General features: G+C 42.7%; 1 protein-coding gene across 1 annotated transcript in view; it reads right to left on the reverse strand.

Annotated features, from left to right (window-relative positions):
- Nucleotides 1–12,563: 12,563 nt before the first annotated feature.
- Nucleotides 12,564–25,697, reverse strand: part of WDR59 (WD repeat domain 59) — a 78,773-nt gene continuing 65,639 nt past the window's right edge. Inside the window, exons 20-26 of the mRNA XM_079800711.1 lie at nucleotides 24,794–24,875; nucleotides 22,752–22,864; nucleotides 21,241–21,391; nucleotides 21,073–21,145; nucleotides 20,015–20,141; nucleotides 19,717–19,859; nucleotides 12,564–13,340 (exon numbers count right to left, since the gene is read on the reverse strand). Of these exons, the coding sequence (XP_079656837.1) occupies nucleotides 13,105–13,340; nucleotides 19,717–19,859; nucleotides 20,015–20,141; nucleotides 21,073–21,145; nucleotides 21,241–21,391; nucleotides 22,752–22,864; nucleotides 24,794–24,875 (925 nt within the window). The 3' untranslated portion in view covers nucleotides 12,564–13,104. The remainder of the gene's footprint in view (nucleotides 13,341–19,716; nucleotides 19,860–20,014; nucleotides 20,142–21,072; nucleotides 21,146–21,240; nucleotides 21,392–22,751; nucleotides 22,865–24,793; nucleotides 24,876–25,697) is intronic.

Raw genomic sequence — 25,697 nt, forward strand, 5'->3', positions numbered from 1 at the left:
GTGCTGCACAGATGGCAAGCAGTGGCAATGGCGGGGGCGGGGCCAGCTGCCAGCAGCCAGGGGAAGGAAAGCCCTGATAGGCCCTGATTGCTGGTCAGGCCTAGGGACCCTACCTGAGGGGTCCTGGATTGCAAGAGGGTGTAGGCCAGACTGAGGGACACCCTCCCTCCCCACCCCATCCCCCGTGCATGAATTTTGTACACCTAGTAAGGAATAATTTTTATTCAATTATTTAGAAATGTCAGCACATTTGAAATCTTGATAATGAGGATAATTCATATTGTATGTTTATGCGAAACAGGCAATGTCAAGAAGAGGTTAGATGAAGAAGTGAGTATAGTAAATCTTCAATCTTTCTTACCTCTTGGAATAGCTTTGGAGGTTATTACTATTGCCACTATGAGAAATGTTAAATCCCTTACTGTTAAATACATTTGAATAACCTTTTTATTTCAGAAGAGTTTTAGACTTACAGAAAAATTACAGAGAGTACAGACAGTTCCCTTATGCTCCACACCCAGTTTCCCTTTGTATTAACATCTTGCACTATATTCGTCACAATTGTTAATGTAAAAAAACCATTGAAATCTGTAAAGAATTTTTGTGTGTTTATTTGAGCCAAACTCGACTATGCCAGGAAGCAGAACCTCAATGAATTGAGATAATGCTCTGGAGAATGGTGGGTTACATCTGTATTTATACATTGCAGTCAAAGGAAAGGGACGTAGGTGGGTTACAAGAAATCCATTGGTGATAGACTAGAGAGGGGGAGAAAGCAAAGCCGGGGGGGGGGGGGGGGGGGTTAGGGGTGGGGAACCCCTGGGATTGGATATAAAGTAAAATGATAGACACACCCTTAGGTGGGTGCAGGAACAATTAACATGATAACAATGAAGGAATTTGTGGTATCTGTCCTGGCGCCCAGCACATTAGTTTGTGCCCCAAGGGGTCCAGAAAAAGGGAAGTTACAAGTTACCCAGACATTTCAAGGGTCTGTTATTATAGATGCAAAAAGACAGATAGGCTCAGTTAAGGTAAAGGTTGACCTTGTCAGTGAAGATACCAGCCTAGGATGTAACTACCCACCATAGCTGCTTTTAGTGAAAGTTTGATTTCAGACCATCCTTTGTGGTGACTTTAGGTCTCTGTGTTTGTAAGACCGCCATGCAGGCCTTCTCTGAGCTTGTCAGGTTAGCCTGTGGCCCCTTTTGTCCACACAATTAATGAACCAATATTGACACAATGTTATTAACTAAAGTCCGTACTTTATTCAGGTCTCCTTCATTGTTCCTACTGTCACTCTTCTGCCTGGGACCCCATTCAGGATGCCCTGTTACTCCTCTCAGCTGCGACAGTGTTTCAGACTTTCCTTGCTTTTGATGACCTTAACAATTAGGAGAAGTACTGACCAGGTATTTGCAGAATGAATTTCTAGAGGATTCCACTGAAGGTGTCATGACATCGGCTTGCTTCGTGTCCTATGGCACCTGCCTAGATTTTATAGGCTTTGGAGTCGTGACAACCAGAAGAGCTGTGCACCTTTACTTTATAGATGGGTAATTCGAGATTTTCAGAGGTTCTGTGCCTTCTAGGGTCACATGGCAAAGCTGGGGTGAGAACAAAGGTCTCCAGGTTCACCGACGCTACCCCCACTACTCCAGATTCCTAACCCAGAAAGCCCTCCTTCAAATAAGCATCGCGCATACCAAAAGGTAAGCTCATAGAACGGGAGGAATCGTGTCTCATTAACAAGTGTGTTCCTACAAAAGGCAGCACAATGCCTGAAGCAAAACAGACACTTGTTAAATGGATGGATGGAAAAGTAGAATCAGAAAGCAATGTGTTATTTAAGTTTTAATGTATTAAGGCACATTGACTTCTTGCCAACCCAAGTTGATCTTTGAATGAAAGGACCTAATAAGGCAGGTAGAGGGAAAGGCAGTGCGTTTCATTCATCCAGATCCTTAGAGCTCATCTGGCGCAGCCTCCTAACCAATGCAAGAATTCCCTCCGCAACACCTTTAACAGATGCTACCCAGAGAACTCCCCTAGTGACCGGAGCTCACTACCTTTTGCTGGACAACTCTTCTTTAAAAATTGATTGATTGATTGATTTGAGAGAGAGAGGAAGGGGGGGGAACATCAATTTGTTGCTCATCTATATATGCACTCATTGGTTGATTCTTGTGCCCTGACCAGGATCAAACCCACAACCTTGGCGTATCAGGACGACACTCTAACCAACTGAGCTACCCGGCGAGGAGTGTTGGACAATTTTAATTTCAAGTCTCCCCTATGTGATGCAGACATCCCTAATCCCTCTGTCCTCTGAAGTCACCTTTATCTTCGATATCTACATAAGGCAGGTCTGGGCTGCCTCCCCCAACATTCCCATGGATTTCCCAGATACGACATAATAGGCAGTCCAGGCTAGAGTTCACTTGCTCACACCTCAGCGTCCTCATTCACTGTCTTACCTTACTGGTCACTTCCCTTAGTCCTCTTTTTAATTCCCCCAAAAGCCCAAGGTCACAACATAATGTCAAATTGAATGTTAAGGATCACTGCTCTGAGCAACTGTTAAGCAAATTTCTCACTGTGGTGTCCCATGGCGGGGGGAAGGGAGGGGGGGAGACCTTTTGGCAGGTTGCTCTCCCACCCTCTTCCTCCCTTCTTCCCATAGCTCCCCTGGGAACATAAAAATTTCTCATCTCATTACAGAGAAAAACTGAGCTCTATTTTCTGTATCTTCTCCTCTCTGACCACACCAGAGCCAGCTCACCTTTCATCCCAAAGAGACTCATCAAGGTTATTTCCCTACATAGAAATACTCTAAGATGAGTTATTTAATATTAGTAATGTCACGACAATCACTCATTTAAAGAAATTTCTTTGCTACCACTGATACCGAGCTGAAATTTATTTCCTTGTAACCTATTTCCACGGATCCTACTTTTGACTCTGGAACCACAGAATAACTCTAACTTGCTTTCAGCCATTATAAGTCAGTGTTTTGTGTCTTCTGTCTTCTCTTGGCCAGGTCAAGACTTTCCAATGTTTATAATAATTCTTCATTTTAGATAGTTTCCAAGCTCTTCACCACCTTTCTTATCCTTTGAACACTGTTCCTACAAAAATGCCCTGGAATTGAACAGAATGGTCACAGGCTGATAAAGAGACATAAATAAGGCTATTACTTTTCTCCTGGGAAACAATGAAGTCTAAGCTTTCATTGACTTTTTGGCTATAAAAGCACACTGTTGGCCCCTACTGAGCACAGAGCAAAACATGTAAGTCTTTCCCATATGAACTCCCTCATCCTGAACTTCTACAGTTAACTGCTTCTAACTACAGAGACTTTGCATTCATCCTTCATAAAACTTATCTTCTTAGTCCGAATCCATGGCCATAATTCACTGATTTTTAAAAAAATCTTGACTTGATGCAATTATCCATCATATGACTTAGTCATCTCAGATCTGTTTCATCAAGCGACCTTGTACGAACATGTTTTCCAGTGAACCATCCATCAGGGATTTGCTGCCCATTCCTGGTAAAGCAACATGACAGAGTGAATGTCAGGCTAACCTACAGAAAATCCGGGTTCATTTTTTCTGTCACCTTGAGCATAATGTCTCTGAGCCTTGGTCTTACCAATTGTAAAATGGGCTGATTCCCTGTGTGAAGGTCAAGGGTGAAAACGGTGAAAGTACATTAAAAGACATCTACCTGACTTCAGTTTAACATTTTTATTTTATTTTATTTTCTCCTTAGTTCAGCTTCTGCCTTTTTTCATTCACTCCTAGAATCAATATTGGTAGAATTCTCTGAACCACCTTACTGACCAAAGCATGTAGATTTGATGTGGCCACATTACCTTCCTTATTGATAACTGCATTTTAATTAGTGTCTCGTTTTAAAAATGCAATTTAAAATTAATATTAAAAGCTAAGATTTTTACCAATGATGTGTGGGAAATGTTCATTCTTAAGAAGGCGAGACTCGGGATTTCAAAGGGCTTTGGTTTTCTGATGGTACATGTTTGTTCAATCACTAGATCAATGAATCTAAGGCAATTACAAGTAAGTAGCTCTTTCATTTCACAACTAAAGAAACAGGTAGAGACTAGTCTGGATTAACCTTCATCCCTCAACCACATTTCAGGCTGAAAAATTGATCGGATTCACCAACTCTAGATCTCTGCTGCCTCCTAGTGTCAATAACTTGTCAGTTTTACAGATATAAATGTTGAGGAAACTCTGCTCTAAAAACTCCACTCTGAGCTCCTTCTGCCGTCTCTATTTCAGGATTTCCAACTCTGCCAAAGCCTTTTGTGAGGAAAGCAAGGAAGAGTATATCCTCTCTTTGTACTGCACAAATGTTTAATATCTGCTGTATCAAATGTGTCCAAAATGTTTACAGAAGGAAAAAAGGTTGATTCCTTTAAGTTACAGATTGGTCCACGCCTTCTAAAGCCAATCAAGCACATTTGTTTTGGAGACATTCTCCTGATGGGAAAGAAAATCCACCTATTTTAGACACCAACTTCAATCTTTTCTCCTTTCTTCCATGTCTGATCTCCATTAGGAAAAGAAGAATAAACAGAGACTGTCTTGGAGGTCTCTCCATCAACGATTCTCTCTAAATTAAGAGAATGACAGAAGAAAGTAATGTCTGAGCCCCAGGTCCTGAAACGAGTTGTCCCCCATTTGGACACAAAGGCACCAAAACACCTAGCAGCATGGGCCAGTTTATGCCAGCAAAGCTTCAACTTCTGAAAGCACCAAGGGTGAGAGAGTGTGCTTTCTTGAATGACAACCCAGAGCCGTGACAGCAAACAGCTGGGCTCAGTGAGAAAAGATATGTCATTTCTATCTCATTTTCTCATCCTTTATATCTTCGCTTAACATAGCAAAATAGAGGTAGTAATTACAGATTGTTTGAAATTTATACTACTGTAAGAGAAATCCTATATAATAAAAGCCTAATATGCTAAGTGTTAGCCCATTCGACCAGTTGCTATGACACACACTGACCATCAGGGGGCAAACACTCTGAGCAGGAGGTTAGCTTGCTGCTGGAGTCTGGTGGGTGAGATGGGCCAGACATGTCCTAGAGCGCTCCCGCAGCCCCGCCCCAGCCCCAATTGTGCACCAGTGGGGTCCCTCGGCCTGGCCTGCTCCCTCTCGCAAGCTGGACCCCTCAGGGGATGTGGGAGAGCCGGTTTCAGCCTGATCCCTGCAGGCCAGGCTGAGGGACCCACCACTGGGCCTCTACTATCTTTATAATACTCTTGTCTGTGCTTTTCAGATTGGCTTCTCATGTCCAATCTGAAAGACTTTATTCACAGCCTCCCCCTGGTGGCAGCACTGGGGATTTCTGATATCTGGTTTGGGAGGTAATAACCAGTCTCCCAGGATTAGTTGCATATTTTCAATAAGATGACAGATATCACGTGTCATCTATTCCTGAAAGTTTTAACTGCTTTCCAACCATGAGTATGACTGGAAAATAATTCCAACTGCCATAGGGGACCAGTCAAAAGATTAAAACTGGAATGAGAAACTTTGACATGCTTATTATTAAGTATCAGTCACCTCCTGTAATATCAGCAAACCCAGGCTGAGCTCAATCCTGCTGAGTCTCTCACTTAAATATCTGACCCTCCCACCCTTCTCTCCATTCTTGTGACTTAGTAAAGTTCAATGGGCACTGCTGACGCAATCCACCGATCTTATTCACACGCTTCAAGTTTTACTTGTACTTCTTTGTGGATGAGTATTTAGTTCCGTGCAATTTTATCACAGGCATAAAGGTGTATTCACTTCCACAATCAAGATACAAAACGTGTCCATCACCACAAGGATCTCTTCTGTTACCCATGTATGACCATACCTCTCCCACCCCTCTGCATCCCCCTAACCGCCACTAATCTGTTCTCCAGCTCTATAATGTTGTCATTTCAAGAGTGGTAAATAATGAAAATCATACAGAATGTAACCTTTGGGGACTGACTTTTTTAATCAGCACAATCCCCACAAGAGTCATCCAGGTGGTTATCTGTATCCCTGGCTGTACAATTTTCTTAATCATCCACTTGTTGAAAGACATCTGAGGCAATTCCAGTTTGGGGCTATTACAAATCTGCCATTTTAGTATTTGTTTTGTTTGTTTCCTCTGTTTCTCTTGTCTTGCCTTCCTATGGGTTACTTGAAGATTTTTTTAGAATCTCATCTTGATTAACTTTATTGTGTTTTTTTCCTTTCCAATTTTTCTTATTATGGTAAAATACAGATAACATATACTATCTTAACCATTTTAAGTGTACAGTTCAGTGGTATTAATATATCCATATTGTTATGCAACCATCACCACCATCTATCTCCATAATTCTTCATCTTGCAAAACTGAAGCTATGTCCATTAAATAACTTCCCATTCTCTCCTCCTCCCAGCCTCAGCAACACCCATTCCACTTTCTGTCTCTGTGATTTTGACTATTCTAAGCACATCATGTAAGTGGAATAATACAGTTATTTGTCTTTTTATGACTACTCATTTCATTTAGCATCATGTCCTCCAGGTTCATCCATGCTGTAGCATATTGCAGAATTTCCTTCCTTTTTAAGGCAGCATAATATCCCATTGTATGTATATACCACATTTGGCTTATTCATTCATTCATCGATGAACATGGGTTGCTTCCATGTTTTAGATATTGTGAATAATCCTATCTAATGAAAGAGTAATATGCAAATTAACCATCACTCTGCCACACCCACCAGCCACACCCACCAGCCAATCAGAGTGAGTATGCAAATAAACCCGACCAAGATGGCTACAGCCACAGATTGCAGGAGGGAGGCTTGGGTTTCCCAGGCAATGGAGGAAGCCAAGCTTTCCGCCTGCCCTTGCCAGCCTAAGCCTCCACTCAAAGCTACAAATTATAGAAGGTAAACAGATCCAAACAGAAATGGCGGCAGCCACGGAGCTGGAAAGAGCAGGAGGCTAGGGTTGCCCACAGCAATGGAAGAAGCAAAGCTTTCCGCATACCCTGGCCAGCCCAGGCCTCTGCTTAAGGCTACAAAGTTTCAATTTCAGAAGATACACAAACCCCAACAGAAATGGCTGCTGGCCACGAAGCGAGCAGGAGGCTTGGCTCCACTCCAGGCTACAAAGTTTCAGTTGTAGAAGGTAAATAAACCCCAGATACCAGGGCCTCCGCTTGGGTCACCAGGTGGCGTGGCTGGCCTGCGAACCACTACAGGCCCCTCACTCAAGCCACCCCATGCCCCAAGGGAACCCCCACCCTGATCCAGGACACCATTCAGGGCAAACCAGCTGGCCCCCACCTGTGCACCAGGCCTCTATCCTATCTATAAAAGAGTAATATGCAGATTGACCATCACTCCAACACACAATATGGCTGCCCCCATGTGGTCAAAGATCCTGCCCTCATGTGGACACAAGATGGCCACCACAAGATGGCCAGCAGAGGAGGGCAGTTGGGAGGGACCAGGCCTGCAAGGGAGGGCAGTTAGGGGTGACCAGGTCGGCAGAGGAGGGAAGTTGGGGTCAAACAGGCTGGCAGGGGAGCAGTTAGACATCCATCAGGCTGGCATGGGAGTGGTTAGGGCAGTGATGGGAAACCTTTTGAGCTTGGTGTGTCAAACTTCACCAAAAAACTGAACATAACTTGGGTAGTGTGTCACTTTGAGGAAAAAACATTATTTCGCAAATGTTTCATCCTCAGGAGTAGCAAATGTTTCATCCTCGGCATGCGGCCGCCTCAGCGGCTGTGTGTCATCAGAAATGGATAAGTGTGTCAGTGCTAACACGCGTGTCATAGGTTCGCCATCACTGGGTTAGGGGGTAATCAGGCTGGCAGGCAGAAGCGGTTAGGGGCAATCAGAAAGGCAGGCAGGCGAGCAGTTGGGATCCAGCAGTCCTGGATTGTGAGAGGGCAGTCGGACATCCCTCGAGGGGTCTCAGATTAGAGAGGGTGCAGGCTGGACTGAGGGACACCCCCCCCACCCCCGTGCACAAATTTCGTGCACCGGGCCTCTAGTGTTGCTATAAACATGGGTATAAATATCTCCTTGGGACCTTGCTTTCAATTCTTTTGGGTGTGTGTCAGAAATGGAATTGTTGATAATTCTATATAGAATTATATGATAATTCTAATTTACTTATTTTGAGGAATGTCATACTCTTTTCCACAGTGGCTGTACCATGTTACATTTATAGAGCTTTTGCATATATCACTGTATAGCGCTCCTAGTGGTAGCTCTAGGTATTACAATATACATGTGACTTACCAGTCTACTGGTATTTTAACATTTTACCACTTTGAGTGAAGTGTGGAAAACTTCCTTTCATATAGGTCCCTTTACCTTCCCCACTTTAAGTATCATTTTTGAATATCAAATACTAGTAGTGTTATATTTGTGTTTCAATCATCAAATATGATTTATATAGCTCATGAGGATAATTATTATATGTACCCATATTTCTGCTCTCTCCATTGTTTTCTTTCTTCCTGATGCTCCAACATCCCTTCTTTTATCATTCACTCCTGTTTTAATAACTTCCTTTAGCCATTCTTTTAGGATAAGTCTGTTGCGACAAAATTCCCTTCATACTTGAAAGGTAATTTTGCCAGATATATAATTTGAGGTTGACAGTTCTTTTAACTTTTGAAAAGCATCCACTTTTTTCAAGCCTCCATAGTTTAAGGTGAGAAATTCATTGTCATTTCAGTTGGTGCGTTCAAGATTTTATGTCGTTAGTTTTCAGAAATTTAATTATGTGTCTTGACATGAATTTCTCTGGGTTAATCTTATTTGAATAAATTAATAAACTTAAAATTCTAAAACAAATAAATCTCAACTGGTTGACATGGTAGAGTTATGCTTTTTCCACTAAACTTGGCAAGTTTCTGGCCCTTATTTCTTTGCTATTTTCAGCCTCTTTCTCTTTAGTCCCCTTCTGGGACTTTGATGGTACAAATGGTGTATCTTTTGTTATTGTCCCTAAGGCTCTGATCTCTTTTTTTCCCCAGTAACTTTTTTTCTGTTCTCATTAGGTAAATTTTGTCCTCAACTTCATTGATTTCATTCTGTCATTTCCATGGCTCAACAGTGTGGTCCATCCATACCATAGAATATACTATGCAATCAAAAGGGATAATCTGGATCTCAAGGGGATTACAACCAATTTCAAAAGATTTCATACTGCCTGGCCAGTGTGGTTCAGTGGTTGAGCGTCAACCCATATATAAGACGGTCATGGTTCAACCTAGTCAGGCCACATGCCCAGGTTGCAGGCTCGATCTCCAGTAAGGGGCATGCAGGAAGCAGCCAATAGATGTTTCTCTCTCATTAATGTTTCTATCTCTCCCTTTCCTTCCTCTCCTTCTAAAAAAATCAATAACAACATATTTTTTCAAAATAGCTCAAAAAGATTAACTGAAAAATAAAAATAGTGATAAAAGTAGCAAACAACGCTTTGAATACATCCTAGATGTAAACAAGAACCTGGATTTCAGAGAAAATATAGAATATGACTCTATGTGTTGGGACAAGTGAATCTGTAAGTGTAACCATGTGAAGTGTGTAACTGAAAAGGTTATAAATAAGAGGCATGATCATAAATACCTGAAATCAGATCTTATTGGACTCGTTATCCACTTGCACCTATTCACCAGAGTATAGTTTATAAAATTTTGTGAAACCATGGCTACTATCATTTCTAACAATACATGGCCTCTCTGGAAATCAATCAAGCGCTTTTAAAATCAAGTGAAAAATACTATCAGTACAAAGATGAAGAAGAAACAGTATTTAATGTTGAGGTTAGGTTATTAGGAGTTCTTAAGAACGAGCTGTGTTATAAATCGACGAGTATTTAAGTCTTCTCAAAACCTGATGCTTTTCTTTACTTGTCAGAGAAAGGAACAGATGACATTATTACTGGGCATATCTTTAAAAGCAGAGCCAACTGCTGCAACAGAACAAAAGGGGATTGAGAATCCAATTATTGTTCTTTCAGTTTCTGAGAAAGGTGCTCATTTTTTGCCCACTGGACAAAATGCTGGATGAGGTCTTCAGGGGAAAATCTCTCCATAACTTATTATTCACGTTTGAATAAAAAATATCAAAGAATTTTATAATATTAAAATATCAAGGATATCAAGAGACTATAGACAGGAACACCAATTAGTGTTCAATAACCACCAAGTACTTGCTTGTACTCTCAATGACCTGTAATGAGTTTGGAATTTTCCTACTTAACAGGCAAAAAAAAAAAAAAGAGTAAAATTTAAAATAGACCAGACATGGAACCTCACCTACCCTTTGCTATACATCATCAAGCTTGTTTGACTGATGTGATTGATTTTAAACACTTTTGTTAATAGTGTTTTTATAAAAGATTTTTTAAAAATTTATTATTGATTTTCAGAGAGAGAGGGGGAGAGAGAGGGAGGGAGAGGAGAGAGAAACATCAATGTGACAGTGAAACATTCACCAGCTGCCCCCTGCATGCCCCCTACTAGGGACTGAGCCCGCAACATAGGCATGGTTACTGAACTGGCAACCTTTAGGTGCACGGGATGACACCCAACCAAGCCACACCATCCAGGGCTGTTAGTGATTTTTAAACAATTAAAATTGGTGTTTTGTATTTGTGGGGAATATCCGTTATGCAGTTGGTAGATAATAAAAGACTGAGGAGACCTGGGCTTACAGACTCCTTGGCACACTGCTGGGGAACCACTGTACTCTGGCTCCTGCCTGCTCCCCAGCCTCAATTTTCAGCCCCAGCCCGAGCTCCACCTTTAGCACGTTAAGCGCCCAGCCTGTTTTGTCTTCCAGACGGAAAGTATAATGTCAGTCACTGGTGACTGACAGGGCGCTTAATGTGTTAAGAAACCACATACAGTGTGGTTGTAATCATCTATTCTGAGACAAAGAGAATACTGACCACGGCCAGCACCCAGACCGATGTGTTTCCAAGAGTGAGTATTTTTTAAATATTAGACTTTTGTTCCTATAACTCAGAAATCCAAAAGGAATACATATCTTAAAAGAAGATATTATGTAATGTTTTAAGCTTTAAAGTTCTTAATAGCTGTGATTAAGGTTTTCAGTATAGAAGGCAAGGTTCCTGTAACAATAAACACATCTAACTGTTGACAGGGACAGACCTTCACGTCTGCCTGAACGGCGGGGAGCAGGGGAAGACTCCTCTGCAAGCAGCGTGGCTTCACTGAGAAACACAACAGGCCCTTTCCTCAGTGAATTAGTCTGTGATCGCCATGACAGCAGCGTCCACACACACCAGGGAAAGGCAAAGAGTGAACAAATTCCGATTTCCTTGGTCGCCTCCTTTACAGCCCCCAGTGTGCATGCTGTACCTCGCAACTCAGTTCACTCTACGCAGACAATGGTGTCTGACCTCAGATCAGAGCCCAGAGTTAAAGCTCTGCTCTCACTGAAAAGGACCTAGGCTTTTCTTTTTAAAAAATTATTTTTTTAATGTTTTTTAATTGATTTTTAGAGCAAGAGGAAGGAAGAGAGAAAGAAACATCGATGTGAGAGAGAGATATTGATCAGTTGTCTCCCACATGCATCCCAAGCAGGGATTGAACCCACAAGCTGGGTATGTGCCCTGACGGGGAATCGAACCGGTGACCTTTCGGTCCATGAGCCACACCAGCCAGGGCAAAGGACCGAGGCTTTTCTAACCCAGTAACACACGGGACAAAGTATAAACTTCCAAAACAGTGTTTTAAATGTGTTTTGACCATAAGCTTCAGTAAAAAATGCATTTACATTGTGATCTACTACTACACATGTGCAATGTGTGCATATACACTTGTAAATAAGTTACACAAAACAATATTTACCCTAACTATGTGTGGTAATTCTGATCATTTTTCTTCTACCCTATTTCATTTTGTTTTTAATGCTGTTTTTATCCACTTAATTGATTTCACAATCCATTAATGAGTCCTGACCTGTAGTTTAAAACATAATGATGTACAACACATGTAGCTATATTTCTTAAGCTCATCAATTTGAAATGGTAGAATTCTAAGGAACAAATTTCAGTAGCAATATAAAAAATATTTCTTTTTCTGCACATACGAAATGGGAAGTGTTGAAAACGGTTCTGAAGAATTGAGTCATAACCGGTTGGAACACAGATAAACGTGGGGCGAAGTGTGCGAAGGAGAGTGAAGGCACTTACCGTAGCTCAGCCCACCTGCACGCGGCCTCGAAGACTGCCACCTCAGTGCTGGCTGCCGCCTCGTTTTCCATTTGCTGGAAGAAATGATTAAAAAGATGCTTGCGGTGGGGAGGAACCTTAAATGTCAGGTTCTATTTTCTCCTGCCAGATGACAAAAGTACATCAGCATTTCCTTTGAAAATCTGAGCACTGACTTTGTTCCGATCCAAGAGTTAACCTCAACTAGAAGTTGGGTAAAAATAAAGATTCACTAGGTCACTGTTCAACTTCCTCTGTCTCTTTTTTTGAAACAATTACTAGAATTTTATTAGTCATGGGAAGCAACTGGAAAATAACGAACAAAAAATACATCTTAAGAATCCTTAAGTATATCATTTATTTATAATTTAAGTATCATATTTTAAACCGCTATCCACCAGTTCATGAAATGTACCAACTTATGTCATAGGTCCATTGTCAACTAAATTCCTGCCCACTGTCCTTTGGCTCAAGAGACTGTCCTTTGCGTCTGACCTTGGCTCTGTAACGGCATCAGAAAGGACGCTGCCCGGGGGGTTAAGGATAACACCTTAAAAGTCAACACGGCTCTGGAGGCAGGTGCTTGTCTCCCAGAAAACTTCCACTTGGCCACACAGCTCTGCACGCCTGCCCTCACCCACCTCGAGCAACATCCGTGCCACCAGCGGCCAATCGAAGAGAGGGCCAGACTCCCGCAGTGGTGCTGCGCGGTCCGGGAGGGGCACACCCCCCGTCTAGGGAGGAATGGGCACTCAGCCTCTCCCCTGGCAGAGAGCTTGTCACCGGCACTCATGGGGTCCTCTGGGATTTCCGACAATTCCCATGGTCTGTGAGTTCAGAAAGTGCTTTCAAGCAGGCAGTGACACCCACACCCGGTGGGACACACCTCCTGGGTCCGAAACCACTCCATCATGTGGCTGGTGTGTCCCCCGTGCCCGCAGGTCAGGCAGAAATTGGACGATCCTCGAACTGCCACGTGGCAGATGGCGCACTGGAACGTGAAGCCCTTGCAGATGGTGCACTGCGTGCCGCGGACCTCGCTCCGGCAGTGGCTGCAGTACACGCCGAACTCTGAGGAAACGGTCAGAGATGGCCAGAACAAGAGACAGCGTCAGTTCAGTTCTGCAAAAGCAAACTGGGCACTGTGAGCTAAGGAAGATGAATACATCTTAGGTCTCTGTAGGCTCCAATCAGACCAATGATTGCAATTTTCTTTTTTTCCCCTCTTAATATGTTTTTAAATTGATCTTAAAGAAAAAGTATGGAAGAGGGAGAGAGAGAAACATTGATAAGAGGTAATCATCAACCAGCTGTCTCCTGCAGGCCCCCTCCTGGGGACCAAACTCAAAACCCGGCACGTGCCCTGACCGGGAATCGAACCAGTGACCTCTTGGTGCACAGGACGATGCCCAACAACTGAGCCACACTGGCCAGGGCTAGACCAATGATTTTCCATCTTTTACAATCGCAGTGTTATAAAGAGGAGCTGCAGGGTGTGGGCCGAGGCAGCGGCAGGTGCCTGGCTCTCGCAGGTCCTGGTCCAACCCCCGGTGCCTGTAGCGGTGGCAGCTGTTGTGTCTCATTCCCCTCCCCACCCCCAACAGTTGCAGGGCCTGACTCACAGATTAATAAACTGTGCTGATTCTTGGCACTACCCTTGGTGCCTTCAAAACCCACACCACCAACCCTCTGCACAGCTGACCTCTCAGGTCACTGCCCTCTCACCTCTAGCCTACCACCATCCCTTTCACTTTCGTTCCATCTGCCCCCCTCTAGCTGCAATTTCCCCTGAGCTCAGCCTGAATTACACAGCCCAAATTTATAACCACTTTTTGGCAAATATTCTCAGCTCCTTTGCCTTCTCTCCCTCCACGGCACCACCTCAGGCCTGGCTGAGCCCGATCAGCTGCCCACTCCACCTCTGCCCCGAGGGTCCTGCGAGAAGGCCACCATCATGCTGTGTCTGTGCAGGGCTCTGACTCAGTTTCTCTTCCACTCCCCAGGTGGCGACTTCACACCTCGCCACATTCCAAAAAACGCCTCTCTCACACCTCTGCGCCCCTGTCACCTGGGCCTCTTCTCTCACTTCCCGAGAAAACAAAAGCCTTCCCAGGGGCCCCTTCATCCCTTGGCCACCAAGTCCTCAGTCTCCCCAGGTCGTCCCCTTGTCCTGCTTCCTACAACAGAGGAGGGACCTTTCTTCCACCACAGCCAGTCCCTCTGCTTCCTGACCGCCGGCACCAATCATAATCGTTACACACGCGGGAACTTGGGAGAAATTTTATGGTGGTCCTAGTTAGGTAAATGGTGAGCCAAGCTAGACTAGTTTGATAATTCTGGTTTAAAAATTGCCATGCCTTCTCTTTCTAAGCAGAACTTTTTATATTATGTTGAACTTCAGTTTATGTTCTCATGAAAAGCCTCATTAGTTTAAATTTCTTAACTTTCCTTTTCTGGTTTTACTGGTTTGAGAGGATTCAACACTTAAGATGATGAGGGTATAAAAACTGTGTGGTCCAGTAACTGGAATTACAATAACAAGTCCTTTAAAAGGGGTTGTGCTTTGGCACCTGAGGTCACTGTAAATGTAAACTTAATTATTCTCCACATCCATCTGGGTAACAGTATTAAAATGTCATCACTCTAAAAAATCCAATGTATCATTAGTAATGTGCCTCTCTTATGTGTACATCAACTTAAACATCATTTCTAACATCCTTATTAACTTTAAGACCTTAAATTAATATTTCATTAGAATAACCTTTGGGGGCGTGTACAATTTCTAAGCGGGCATACATTCACAAGGATAGAAAATTCAAAAACGTAAGTCGCTGAGCAGAGGGCCCTCCTCTGTTGCAATTTTTTTCTCTCTTGCCTCTTAGTGTCACACAAAATGGAATGGCCATTGGTTAACAGCTGAGAAGGGTATGTGGACACCTCTGGGCCACACTGGAGTGCATGTGAACTTTCTCCAGTTTAGGAGACACAAAGAGACATGAAGTGTGTTCAAAACCCACAAAGCTGTAGCCCTGGCTGGTGTGGCTCCGTTGGCTGGGTGTTGTCCCATGCACTGACGGGTTGTTGGTTTGATTCTCGGTCAGGGCACATGCCTAAGTTGCGGACTTGATCCCCAGTAGTGGGCATGCAAGAAGCACTCGATCGGTGTTCTGCTATCACATTGATGTTTTTCTCTTTCCCTCTCCCTCTCCCTCTCTCTCTCAAAAAAAATCAATTAAAAAATTTTTTAAATCACAAAGCTGTCCAGGTGTTTTTTACTAGAACACTGACAAACTTAGGATTCTCAGGGAAGAAGGGATATACCCACAGGTACAGGCTTTGCAGGTGAAATCTGGTGGAGACAAAATGGAGCATTCTTGGTTCATAATAGACAAGCTAAAAGGCAGTAAAAATACTCTGGCACAGAGAACAATAAAATTATGATTCCCGAGGCTCCCGGAAAACCTTGAAGATGCAGTGTCATAAGACTCTAGTTTGTTAACCATACAGAAGAGCTATGTGTATTAATGAACATCACCTATTACACAAGTGTAAATAAAACCAGCCACATAAATAAGACAACAAATTAATCAATCGGCTGAAGCAGAAAATTGCTGCGCAAAATTTAGGTGGGCAGATGAGCACCTCCGGGGCAGGAACTTTACCTTTGCCTGTGACAAGGCAAAGCAATCACCTTGCTCAGCCATCATTACAACCCAGAGCCACATACCACAATGGAAGAAACAGAAACAAAAATCATCATACTTTCAGGGACTTATAAAAAAACAAAACAAAAAAAAAAAACTCTGTCTAGAATTATCCCCAATAAATGAAGCTTTGAGTCCTTTCTATAAATATGTACCCTCTAAATGATAACAACTTTATCCCTCAAATTTGCTGCCAATACAGGATGACCCTGCAGATGTGATAAGCTCGAGCGGGAATTGCTGGTTTTCCACCCCAAGGACACCAAGTACCCTTGGTAACGTTGTTGTATTTTCCTTTCACTACCTGCTATTTCCTGTAATTGGGCAGCCTGACTCTTCCAAAGAGTAAACACTTTAAGGCTGAAAATATATTTCTTAATGTTTTTATCTGTGACTCTATCTTTCACAGCCCTCCCTTTCTGAAATCTTATAATAATGTTTGTAGTGGTATTAGCACATATTATTCTTGAATATCATTTAAGTCTTCACAAGCTAATGTTTTATTTCTCTGATTGGATTGTAGACCTCTTGACCTACCCACCTACAAACCATGACTTATAGTTCTTTGTACAGCCTGCGGAACGCAGCGTGACACTTCATGAGAGCAGATGTCACTAAGAGTTTAGCTGATTGATCAGTGATTCATATATTTTCCTAAAAACTAATTTAAAAAGATAAAATTGCTCTGGGCCATCATTAATCTCTCCTTGATATACTTTCATGCATTTAGATGCTCTGAAAAATATATTGCCCAAACAGCCTTTGTGTCTTTGCATTTCTTCAAGTACATACACCAAAACAATCCATGTTAAAATAATCTGTGTTATTCAGTATCTACAGCTATGTATCATTTGTTTTACTTCTTTTTTAAATTGAAACTAGATACACATGCACAACACTATTACCAAAGCCAGTATTCGCTTCCACACCCACCACTCCTGAGGAAAATCCTTCCAACCCATTTCACTGTTTCTTTTGTTTTTACCTCCCTATCACTAAACACCACTGGTCATGAAGCTATTTCTTAATGTTCATATTTAAGCATTATCTATGACCTCCCGTGGTGGGAGCTCTCTTTCACTCCCCAACCACACACACACACACACACACACACACACCAACTGTCCCTCATCTTCCCGACAGTTCCATTACCAACTGCTTGGATCACTATTCTATTTTTACATGATTTATCTAGGTAAACATTATTCAAGTCATGCACCATGACAACTTTTCCTTTCTTCAGATTTTGCTTTTCCTGGAGTTAGTAACTGTCTTGTTTTGTTCATCTGCTTAGTTTGCTATGTACTTACCAATAATTCATCTCTATTCTCTCCCTTAAATATCTGAATCTTCTATAAATATACTGAACTACACTAGATATTTTTTCCAGTTTTCTCTTCTTGAAGACAACGCTCCAGAAGCTCCAACCTGGACTGGTCTACCTCCATCATCATTCCGACTTCCTGGTTTCTTGGACTGAATCTATCCCTCCTCCTTAGAGTGGCTGAACGTTCATTCTCACACTTGACTGCTAACTTGGGTACAGAATCCGAGGTTAGAAATCATTTTCTTTCGTCTAGTTTCCAGTATCTAGTTCACTGCTCCTGAAGTGTCCCTTACACGTAACCTGTTTGCTCTCTCTGGAAGCTCCAGGGGTCTTCTCTTTATCCTGTCTTTCTTCATTCACTACCCGAGTGCTTGGCAGGTCCTCTCAATCTGGAAATCTATTTACCTTCTCTGGAGAATGAACTTCCAGTTTTCTGCTTCAGTGAAGCAGGGACCTGGGACCCTACAAAGGCCATGAAACAATACTCCAGTTTTTAATTTTCCCTTCATGCTGCTTCCAGAGACACCGGGTACCACTCATTCCTGAGCCATTTGGAGGTTCTGCCCTGTATCTTACTGTTCTTCTACCTGCCATTTCGGGGTTCAGCTTTCTCTGGCCCTATAAAATCTCTACCACTAACCGACCTGCCTCCCAGGTCACAAGTTTTATTGCCAACATTACTTCTTGCATGGTTATGCCTTTTCAGAAAAGCTCCATATAGGCTCTTTAATGAGTAGAAATCAACGTGTTGGTTAGCCCACTCTCTTTGGTAGTCTTCCATTTCACCCTTTAAAAAACAGCTCTTCTCTTAGCTTCTTTTGTATCAGTCTTGCTCACTGGTGTCTCATCCTAAGGCCTTATTTCTGGTTCTTCCTCCAAGACTCAAGCTCCATGTACTAGTTTCCTCTCAAGGCCCAGAGTGAGTGGGCTCTCTTATTTGCTCTCCCATACTCTTCCTGCCCACCCACCAGCTCCCAGGTAAATGCAGCCATTCTCACAGCTTCAATCCCTACCACTTAAATGCTGAAGATTCCCAAGTTCCTGATCCTAGCTGCAGTCTCTCCTTTGAGCTCGACTCACACCCGCCTGCCTACTTGACTGCTATAGTCTGATATCTCACACATCATCTCCGACTGTCCCCGACTGAGCTCTCAATTTTCTTCCCATCTTTTCTATCTTAGAATATGACACCACCATCTATCTACCCAGCTGCTTAAGCTGAACACCTAGGAATCATCCAAGCTTTGTCTCTTTTCCTCAATCCACATCCAGCTGGTTTGTAAGTCATAATTAGTCTACCTCTAACATATATTTTTAATCCACCCCTCTCCCCACTGCCATCGATATCACCCCTAGACTGAGCTGATGATCTCTCTTTAACTACGTGAACAGTCTTCAGTCTTCCTACCTCTGCCTCTGCTCCTCCAATCCTTTCCTCAGGTAACAGCCACAGTGACCCTCTTAAAATGGAAACCAGAGCAAGTAACTTACTTTTTTTTCCAGAAAGGAAGTAGAGGAGGAGAGAGAGAAACCTCAGTGATAAGCGAGAATCATTTATTGGCTGACCTCTGACACTCCCCATACTGAGAATTGAGCCCACAACCCGGGCATATGCCCTGACCAGGAATTGAACCACGACCTCCAGGTTCATAGGTCAATGCTCAACCACTGAGCCACACCAGCCGGGCAAGTAATTTACTTCTTAATGCTCTTTGAAGCTTACCATTGAACTCAGAATATAATCCAAATTCTTTACTTTCAAGTTCCTAATTATCCTACTAATCTTACTTTATATATAGAGTATAGTTTATAATCATAATCTAATTGTCATATCTAATTTTAACTTTATGCCACTCTTCTCAGCACTGTGTCCTAGCCACACTGGGCTCCCTTCACTTGTTTAAGTAACAAGTCATTTCTCCCAGCATCGTGCTCCTCTAGCTGCCTCTGCACCGTGGCTCCGTATCCTTCAGTCCTCAGCTCCTCAGAAAGGCCTTCACAGTGCACTTCATCACAGCTTCTAAAATTCTCCTCCCTCCCTCCCTGCCCCAACGGCCTCTCTGTTTGCTGTTAAATACTGATCGCAATGTTTAATTACTTAATTCTTCCCCCCCCCCCCACTAGTCTGTGAGTTCCATGAGAAGAAATGTGTTAGCACTGTGCCTAAGAGGAGTTTTAGTCTGACTTCCAATCAATATCTGAGTATTGTATAGAAAACTACTTCTACTACAATAAAAATGGACTCTTGTCATGAAATGTAAGAGTTTTCAGAAGCTTAAAATAGACTCAAAATGCTTCAGCAATTTCTGCTTATCAACAAGAAACTAAAACTTCATTTCAGGTCTTATGTTATGGATAAATTAAATTAAAGAAGCTTTCAGATAATGACGGGAAGAGAAATAAGATGCATATTCACCGATCCCTTTGTGAGGGTCAGGGGGACAGGAAACAAACTTCAGCACTTCTGCTCGCTTCTCTCTCAGACCCCAGCGATAGAGGATTTCTCCATAGCATTTCTTAAAGTCATCAAACTGCTGGGTATTAGCAGGATCCAGGAGCCTGGAAAAAATTCAAAAGATTTCCTGTCAGTTCCTTGAAGAAAAAACGAGCTTAATACCAAATGGCACTTTATATACCTTTCTTAAAGCAAGAGCCCTGCTTCGGGAGAAGCCAAGCACTATGCAGCCACAGCTCGCTCCTGGGAAGGCCGTTACCTTTTGTTTTTATCATGCTGGTCACGCTCTCGCTCACGAGGATCACTGTAGGTCAGACTCCCGAAGCGGATTTCTTCTGGTGAAGACTCTCCCCAAGGTGAAGATATGTGTTCTATCTCTCTCCCTGCTAAAGAAAATCAAATGGGAAGGGAAGGTGAAAGTCAGAGAAGGCATGGAAAATACCTAAAAACTCCCATAAAGTCCCCAGAAAAAAAATAAGCTAAGTTGAAGATTCTGAGAAATATAATTAAACAGAACTTTTTCTTAGCCTTACCTTTTTGTCTTGGTGTTACTTAGTGGCCTGATAAGTACACATATAATGATTAAGCAAATTACAGCATAGTGATATAGTAGCATATTAGGCAGTCATTACTTATAAAGACTTTTTAAATGACATGAGAAAATGCTCATGATGAGATTAAAAGCAAAACAAAGAATCACACATACAGAATGACCCCTCCTATACCCCACGTACACAAAGATTGGAAGAAAATGTTCTGGAATGTTAACAAGATGTTATTTCTAGGTGGGGCAATCAATGATTACTATTTTCTAATCCAATACATTCTATTTTTTTCTTCACTGTGCATGTATTACTTTTATAATCAAGAAAATTAAGATAATCTTTTAAAAGGAATTTTAAAAATCCAGAAACCACAAATACACATCAAATAGGTCTTTATGGCCAGCTGGAATTGGGCTCAGTGTTATTCTCTGCCTTGAAGAGGACACAGCAGATGACTGGGCATGTGTGATGGAGGAAGGACAGGGCTAGGTTTTGGAGGTGGATACTGGGAAGTCTCCTGTCAGCTTCTCAAGGTCATGGGATGTAAAGCAACCCAGCAAGGCACAAAGCCCTCCCAGAAACTGGCCTGTTCAAACATGAAGGTCCAGGCCTTGCTGACTACAGTAACGCCATCATAGGAAAGATAAAGAAAAATGAGAAACAAAAGAAAACAGAGACTATTCATCACCTAAGGATTACATGTTATTAACGACTCACATGCAGCTCTTGAGATCTAAACACCCAGCGTGGGCTAAGTCAGGTTCGTACCAACCTATGTTCCAGCCACCAGTGGTGAGCCCTGGGTCTGACATGCTTGAGCAGGAACCAGAGGAGGTGAAGCTGGGCTGCAGAACAAACAGGGGAGGCATCAGAACACCACCCACCATGAACGTTTACCTTTAGGACACGCCAGACACAAACCAGAAAATCGCAAGCTTACGTATCGACTATGGGACACCATCAGATTAGATGAACGACTGGGAAAAGGCCCAAAAGGGTTTGGTACCCCCTGAGGCCTGGACTGGGCTTCAAACACACTGCAGAGCATAGCCAGCGTCTGCACATCCCGGAGCTGGCAGTAATGAGCCAACCTGGAGAGGAAGAGGTGAGAGGAGAGAAAACAAGTCAAGAGCTGGAGGAAGGATGCTAGCACAATCATGGCGGTTGTTGCCATAGGAATAGGGAAAAGAGGATGCTCAGTTCCTCCTCAAAAACGCTTGTCAGGTACCAGGGCTTTCTATAGATCCAGAGGCTTGATCTACTTTGAGTTTGGCTAAATCTGCTTTGGAATAAAATATATTCAAGTATTACAGATGACCTAGAATACTAATCTGAAAGCTTCTGGCTGGCACCAGGCACGGGCTCCGACTGGAACAAAGCTTCTCCGAGAACTAAGCAGACTAAAGTGACATCTGAGTGAGGCCATCCATGCGGCCTCCCAACTCCAGGGCAGAACCCTGCTTTCCGGGGGTTCCTCAAAACTTCGTTCACGTAACCTACGGCTATGTGAAGGTGCTCCGAGAACACCCACCCCACAGTACGGCAAGCAGGCCATCGACTCAAGAGGGGGACTCAGTGAGCTATTAAATAAGAACAACAAGGAACAGCTTCACTTGTAGGTACTCACGTCCCCTTTGCCTCTTTTAGGACCACTATGCTAGAATGTGAGGTAGGGACCAGGGGGGCTTGGCCTTTGCGATGGAATAATATTGATACTTTCCTACCGAGCAATGTCTAATATTTTTTAAGGTGTTTCACGCTCACTATCTTAAGTGAGCCTTACATGAAGTGTGTAGAGCAAGCATTATCATCCCTGCGTTACTCTGAGGCAATTTAAGTGTGAGCACATGTTGACCCAGGTCTGGCCTCAACCAGTAACTAAGCAAACCTTCCCCTGAAAAAAAGCAGAGATTTTCTGCTTCTCTCTCAGGACCTGGGCCTCACTGTTATGGAGATCCAAGAGGCTTACCTGGTTGTAAACCATTTTGCACATTTTATTTCCAGTATGCCATATTTCAGTGCAATAAATCAAAAACAAATTCAATGTCTTCCTAAACTGTCTAACAGGGTGAAAGCACCATGGCCCCTGGAAAACAGGAAACCCACTGTGCAATTCTTTAATCTGTTCTCAGGGGCGAAGCTCCACAGCATCCACAAAATTAACCATCTCAAGAGCTCAAACTCCTGTGTTCAAACTGACGTGACTTATGGGCTTAAGCTTCAAAAGGACTCATGAGTCTCAAATCCTTGTTAGAGATGACAAATATTGCATAGTTCCTTCTGCTATAAAAAGTTAGTTGGCACAGAATCATTGCAGCACAGAAAGGAGAGCTCTCGCTTCCACCTCTCACTCCTCGGGCCTCTGCACTATCCTCTTAGACAAGTTTGAAAGTGTTGACAGACCTAAAATTTACATCACTCTTTTCCTCACTTTCAGCTCTCAAAACCTACAGTGACTCCAGCAGCTGCCGTCCGAATGGATGCCGAGCCCAGGGTGTTTCCAAATCTGGATCAGACTTCGGACCAAGGCAAAGATCTGTAGCTACTGTAGCCAGCGACCAAACCTGGACAAATCAAGAGAAACACCCAAACTCAGACTGGTGAGGACAGGAACAGGAAGCATGAGAGAATCCCATCTCTCCTCCCCATACATCCCGCCCTTGCTCCTCTGAGAGCTGCAAAGCTGAAAGCTTACAGAAACACAGAATTGTAGGCCGGTGTGGCTCAGTGGCTGAGTGTCAACCTATGAACAAGAGGTCACGGTTTGGTTCCCGGTCAGGGCACATGCCCAAGTTGTGGGCTCAATCCCTAGTGTGGGGCATGCAGGAGGCAACCAATCAATGAATCTCTCTCATCATTCATCAATGTTTCTCTCTCTCTCTCTCTCTCTCCCCCTCTCCCTTCCTCTCTGAAATCAATAAAAATATTTTTTTAAAACACACTTTAGGAAATAATTTTTCCTCAGAGAATTTTTTTCAGAACATAAACATTGGGTGTGCCTTAGCATTGCATTTACCAATCTTCCCACCAACCCTATGAGGTAATTATCCCTATGGTTCCCGTTTCACAAATACGGGGGGGGGGGGGGGGCATGGTTTACAGTTGTTCGTATGGAAAATTATACAATAATTAATAAATAATACAAGAATAAACTGTGTTTTAGAGTTTTACAACTGTAAAACTACTTTTACCCCACCTAGATACAGAGGCTGAGAGAGTCCGGGATTACATCACTATGGTGCTGAGTTACACCTGTGCCTTCTGTTATACATTCCACAATATTTCTACTTCTTTATTTGGCTTCTTAGTATTCACGGGACTTTAGGTGGCTAGGTTCTTATAGAAATAGATCATATTCACCTAACAGGGTTTGGGCAAAAACTTTACAGTATTTATTAGGAGACAAATTGAAATCCTAGGGGTTTTCTACAAATAGAAATCAAGGGAAGGCCTTAGCTCGGGTCATTTGGAGGGTTATAAGGGAAAAAACTGAGTGGACAGGACAACAGCTAGTCGTTTCCATTGCTCAATCTAACCCTCGAACTAAAGAATAAAGGTGCAATAGAGACAGAGTGGATTAGTGGTTGCCTAGGGCTGGGTGAGGAAGAAGGATTGAGAGCTAGGGTAATGAAAATGTTCTGAAAGTATTTGTGGTGATGGTTGCAAAACTCTGTGACTATACTAAAAGCCATTAGATAGTACATTTTAAATGGGTGAATCACATGGTATATGGACTATATTCTCAATAAAGCTGTTAAAAAACAATAAAGGAACAGCTTGCTTTAATATACTGATGTGTTCCTGCAAAAATGAAGATTTAAATTTTTGTAAGATCACATTGTATTTTAAAACTGAACGTGTCTATTCAAAAGGAATGTTTTTGTAAACATCTTATGAAATGAAGCATTTTTTAAAGTAAAAAGAAAGCAGAATTGAGAATACAAATGGTAAAGATACAGATACCTAAATCTGGTATGCAACCATAGTACTACTAGTAAAATAGAAAATAGATGCAATAAAAAATAGTTAGCAAAAGCTTTAGGATCCTCTCAACTAAGCTCTATTAAGAAAAGCATCCAAGGGATTTAGAAAGCTACTTTGTCCTGTAGTTTGGCAAAGAAAATGGGAGAGAAGCTGAAAAATAGGAGACACACCTTGAAATGTCACTAAACCACAACTATAAAGTGAAGACACCCCGCCCTAACTGGTTTGGCTCAGTGGATAGAGCATCTGCCTGCAGACTGAAGGGTCCCAGGTTCGATTCCGGTCAAGGGCATGTACCTTGGTTGCGGGCACATCCCCAGTAGGAGGTGTACAGGAGGCAGCTGATGGATGCTTCTCTCTCATCAATGTTCCTAACTCTCTATCCCTCTCCCTTCCTTTCTGTAAAAAAATCAATAAAATATTTTTAAAAAATAAATAAATAAAATAAAGTGAAGACACCCTGCTCGGGGGAAAAAAAATCCAGATACCAGCAAAAGGGATGAACATACCTGGACAAGATCCTTCCTTCCAACAAGCAAGGCAGAAGTGGCATTCTTCTGACACGTTTCTTGAATATCATTTACATTTAATCTGAAATGTAAAAAGAATTAAAGAGTTTCTTTCTGATCTAACTTCCTAAATCAATTACTCCTTGTTTAATAAACAGACTGAAAATTTCGTCTTTGGTTGTCACTAGAAATGTTTTCTTTGTATTGGCCTAAAGATCCCTTTGTATGTAAGAAGAAAATGCTTAACTAGCAGCTGATGTTATGCTGTGGGTTCAGGCCTGGGGAAGGTGAAATCGCTCACCTCTTTGAAGCCAGAAGAGGAGGCCAGACTCAAAAACCAATTTGCTGGCCCAGCCAGGTGGCTCAGTGGGTTAGAGCATTGTCCCGATACGCCAATCAATTCCTGGTCAGGGCACATACAATAACCAACCAATGAATGCATAGATAAGTGGGACAACAAATCTCTCCCTCTCTCTAAGTCAGTGGAGAAAAAAACAGACACCGTTGCTAACCTGCTTAGCTGTGAAGTTCCCCAGACTTGAGAGTTAAATAAAAATGGATTGAAAGACATACAACACTGCAGTTTCTAACACAGAGAGTGGTATGCTGTGCACATACTACAAAATGAATATTTCTGTCATGTGTTCAGGCTCAGGAAGAAGGGGAAGCAGAGGCCGGCCTCCGTATGCGTGTCACTCACCTCCCGCCTCCCTTCAGCCAAAGTGGCTCTGCTTCATCTGTTTTCCTGATTGGGCTTGGGAGGCAGAACTCTGAGATTGCTCCCAAGATTTCTGCCCCCTGTTGTAAGTACTTTATAAGTTCCTCCCTTTAAGTGGGGTGAGTCCAGTGAATCCTGAGAGGATGTCACTCCCACGATTAGGTTATTGTTAATCAGTTGACTATG

The sequence above is a fragment of the Cnephaeus nilssonii genome, assembly GCF_951640355.1.
Source record: "Cnephaeus nilssonii genome assembly, chromosome: 20".
In the NCBI taxonomy this organism is placed as follows: domain Eukaryota; kingdom Metazoa; phylum Chordata; class Mammalia; order Chiroptera; family Vespertilionidae; genus Cnephaeus; species Cnephaeus nilssonii.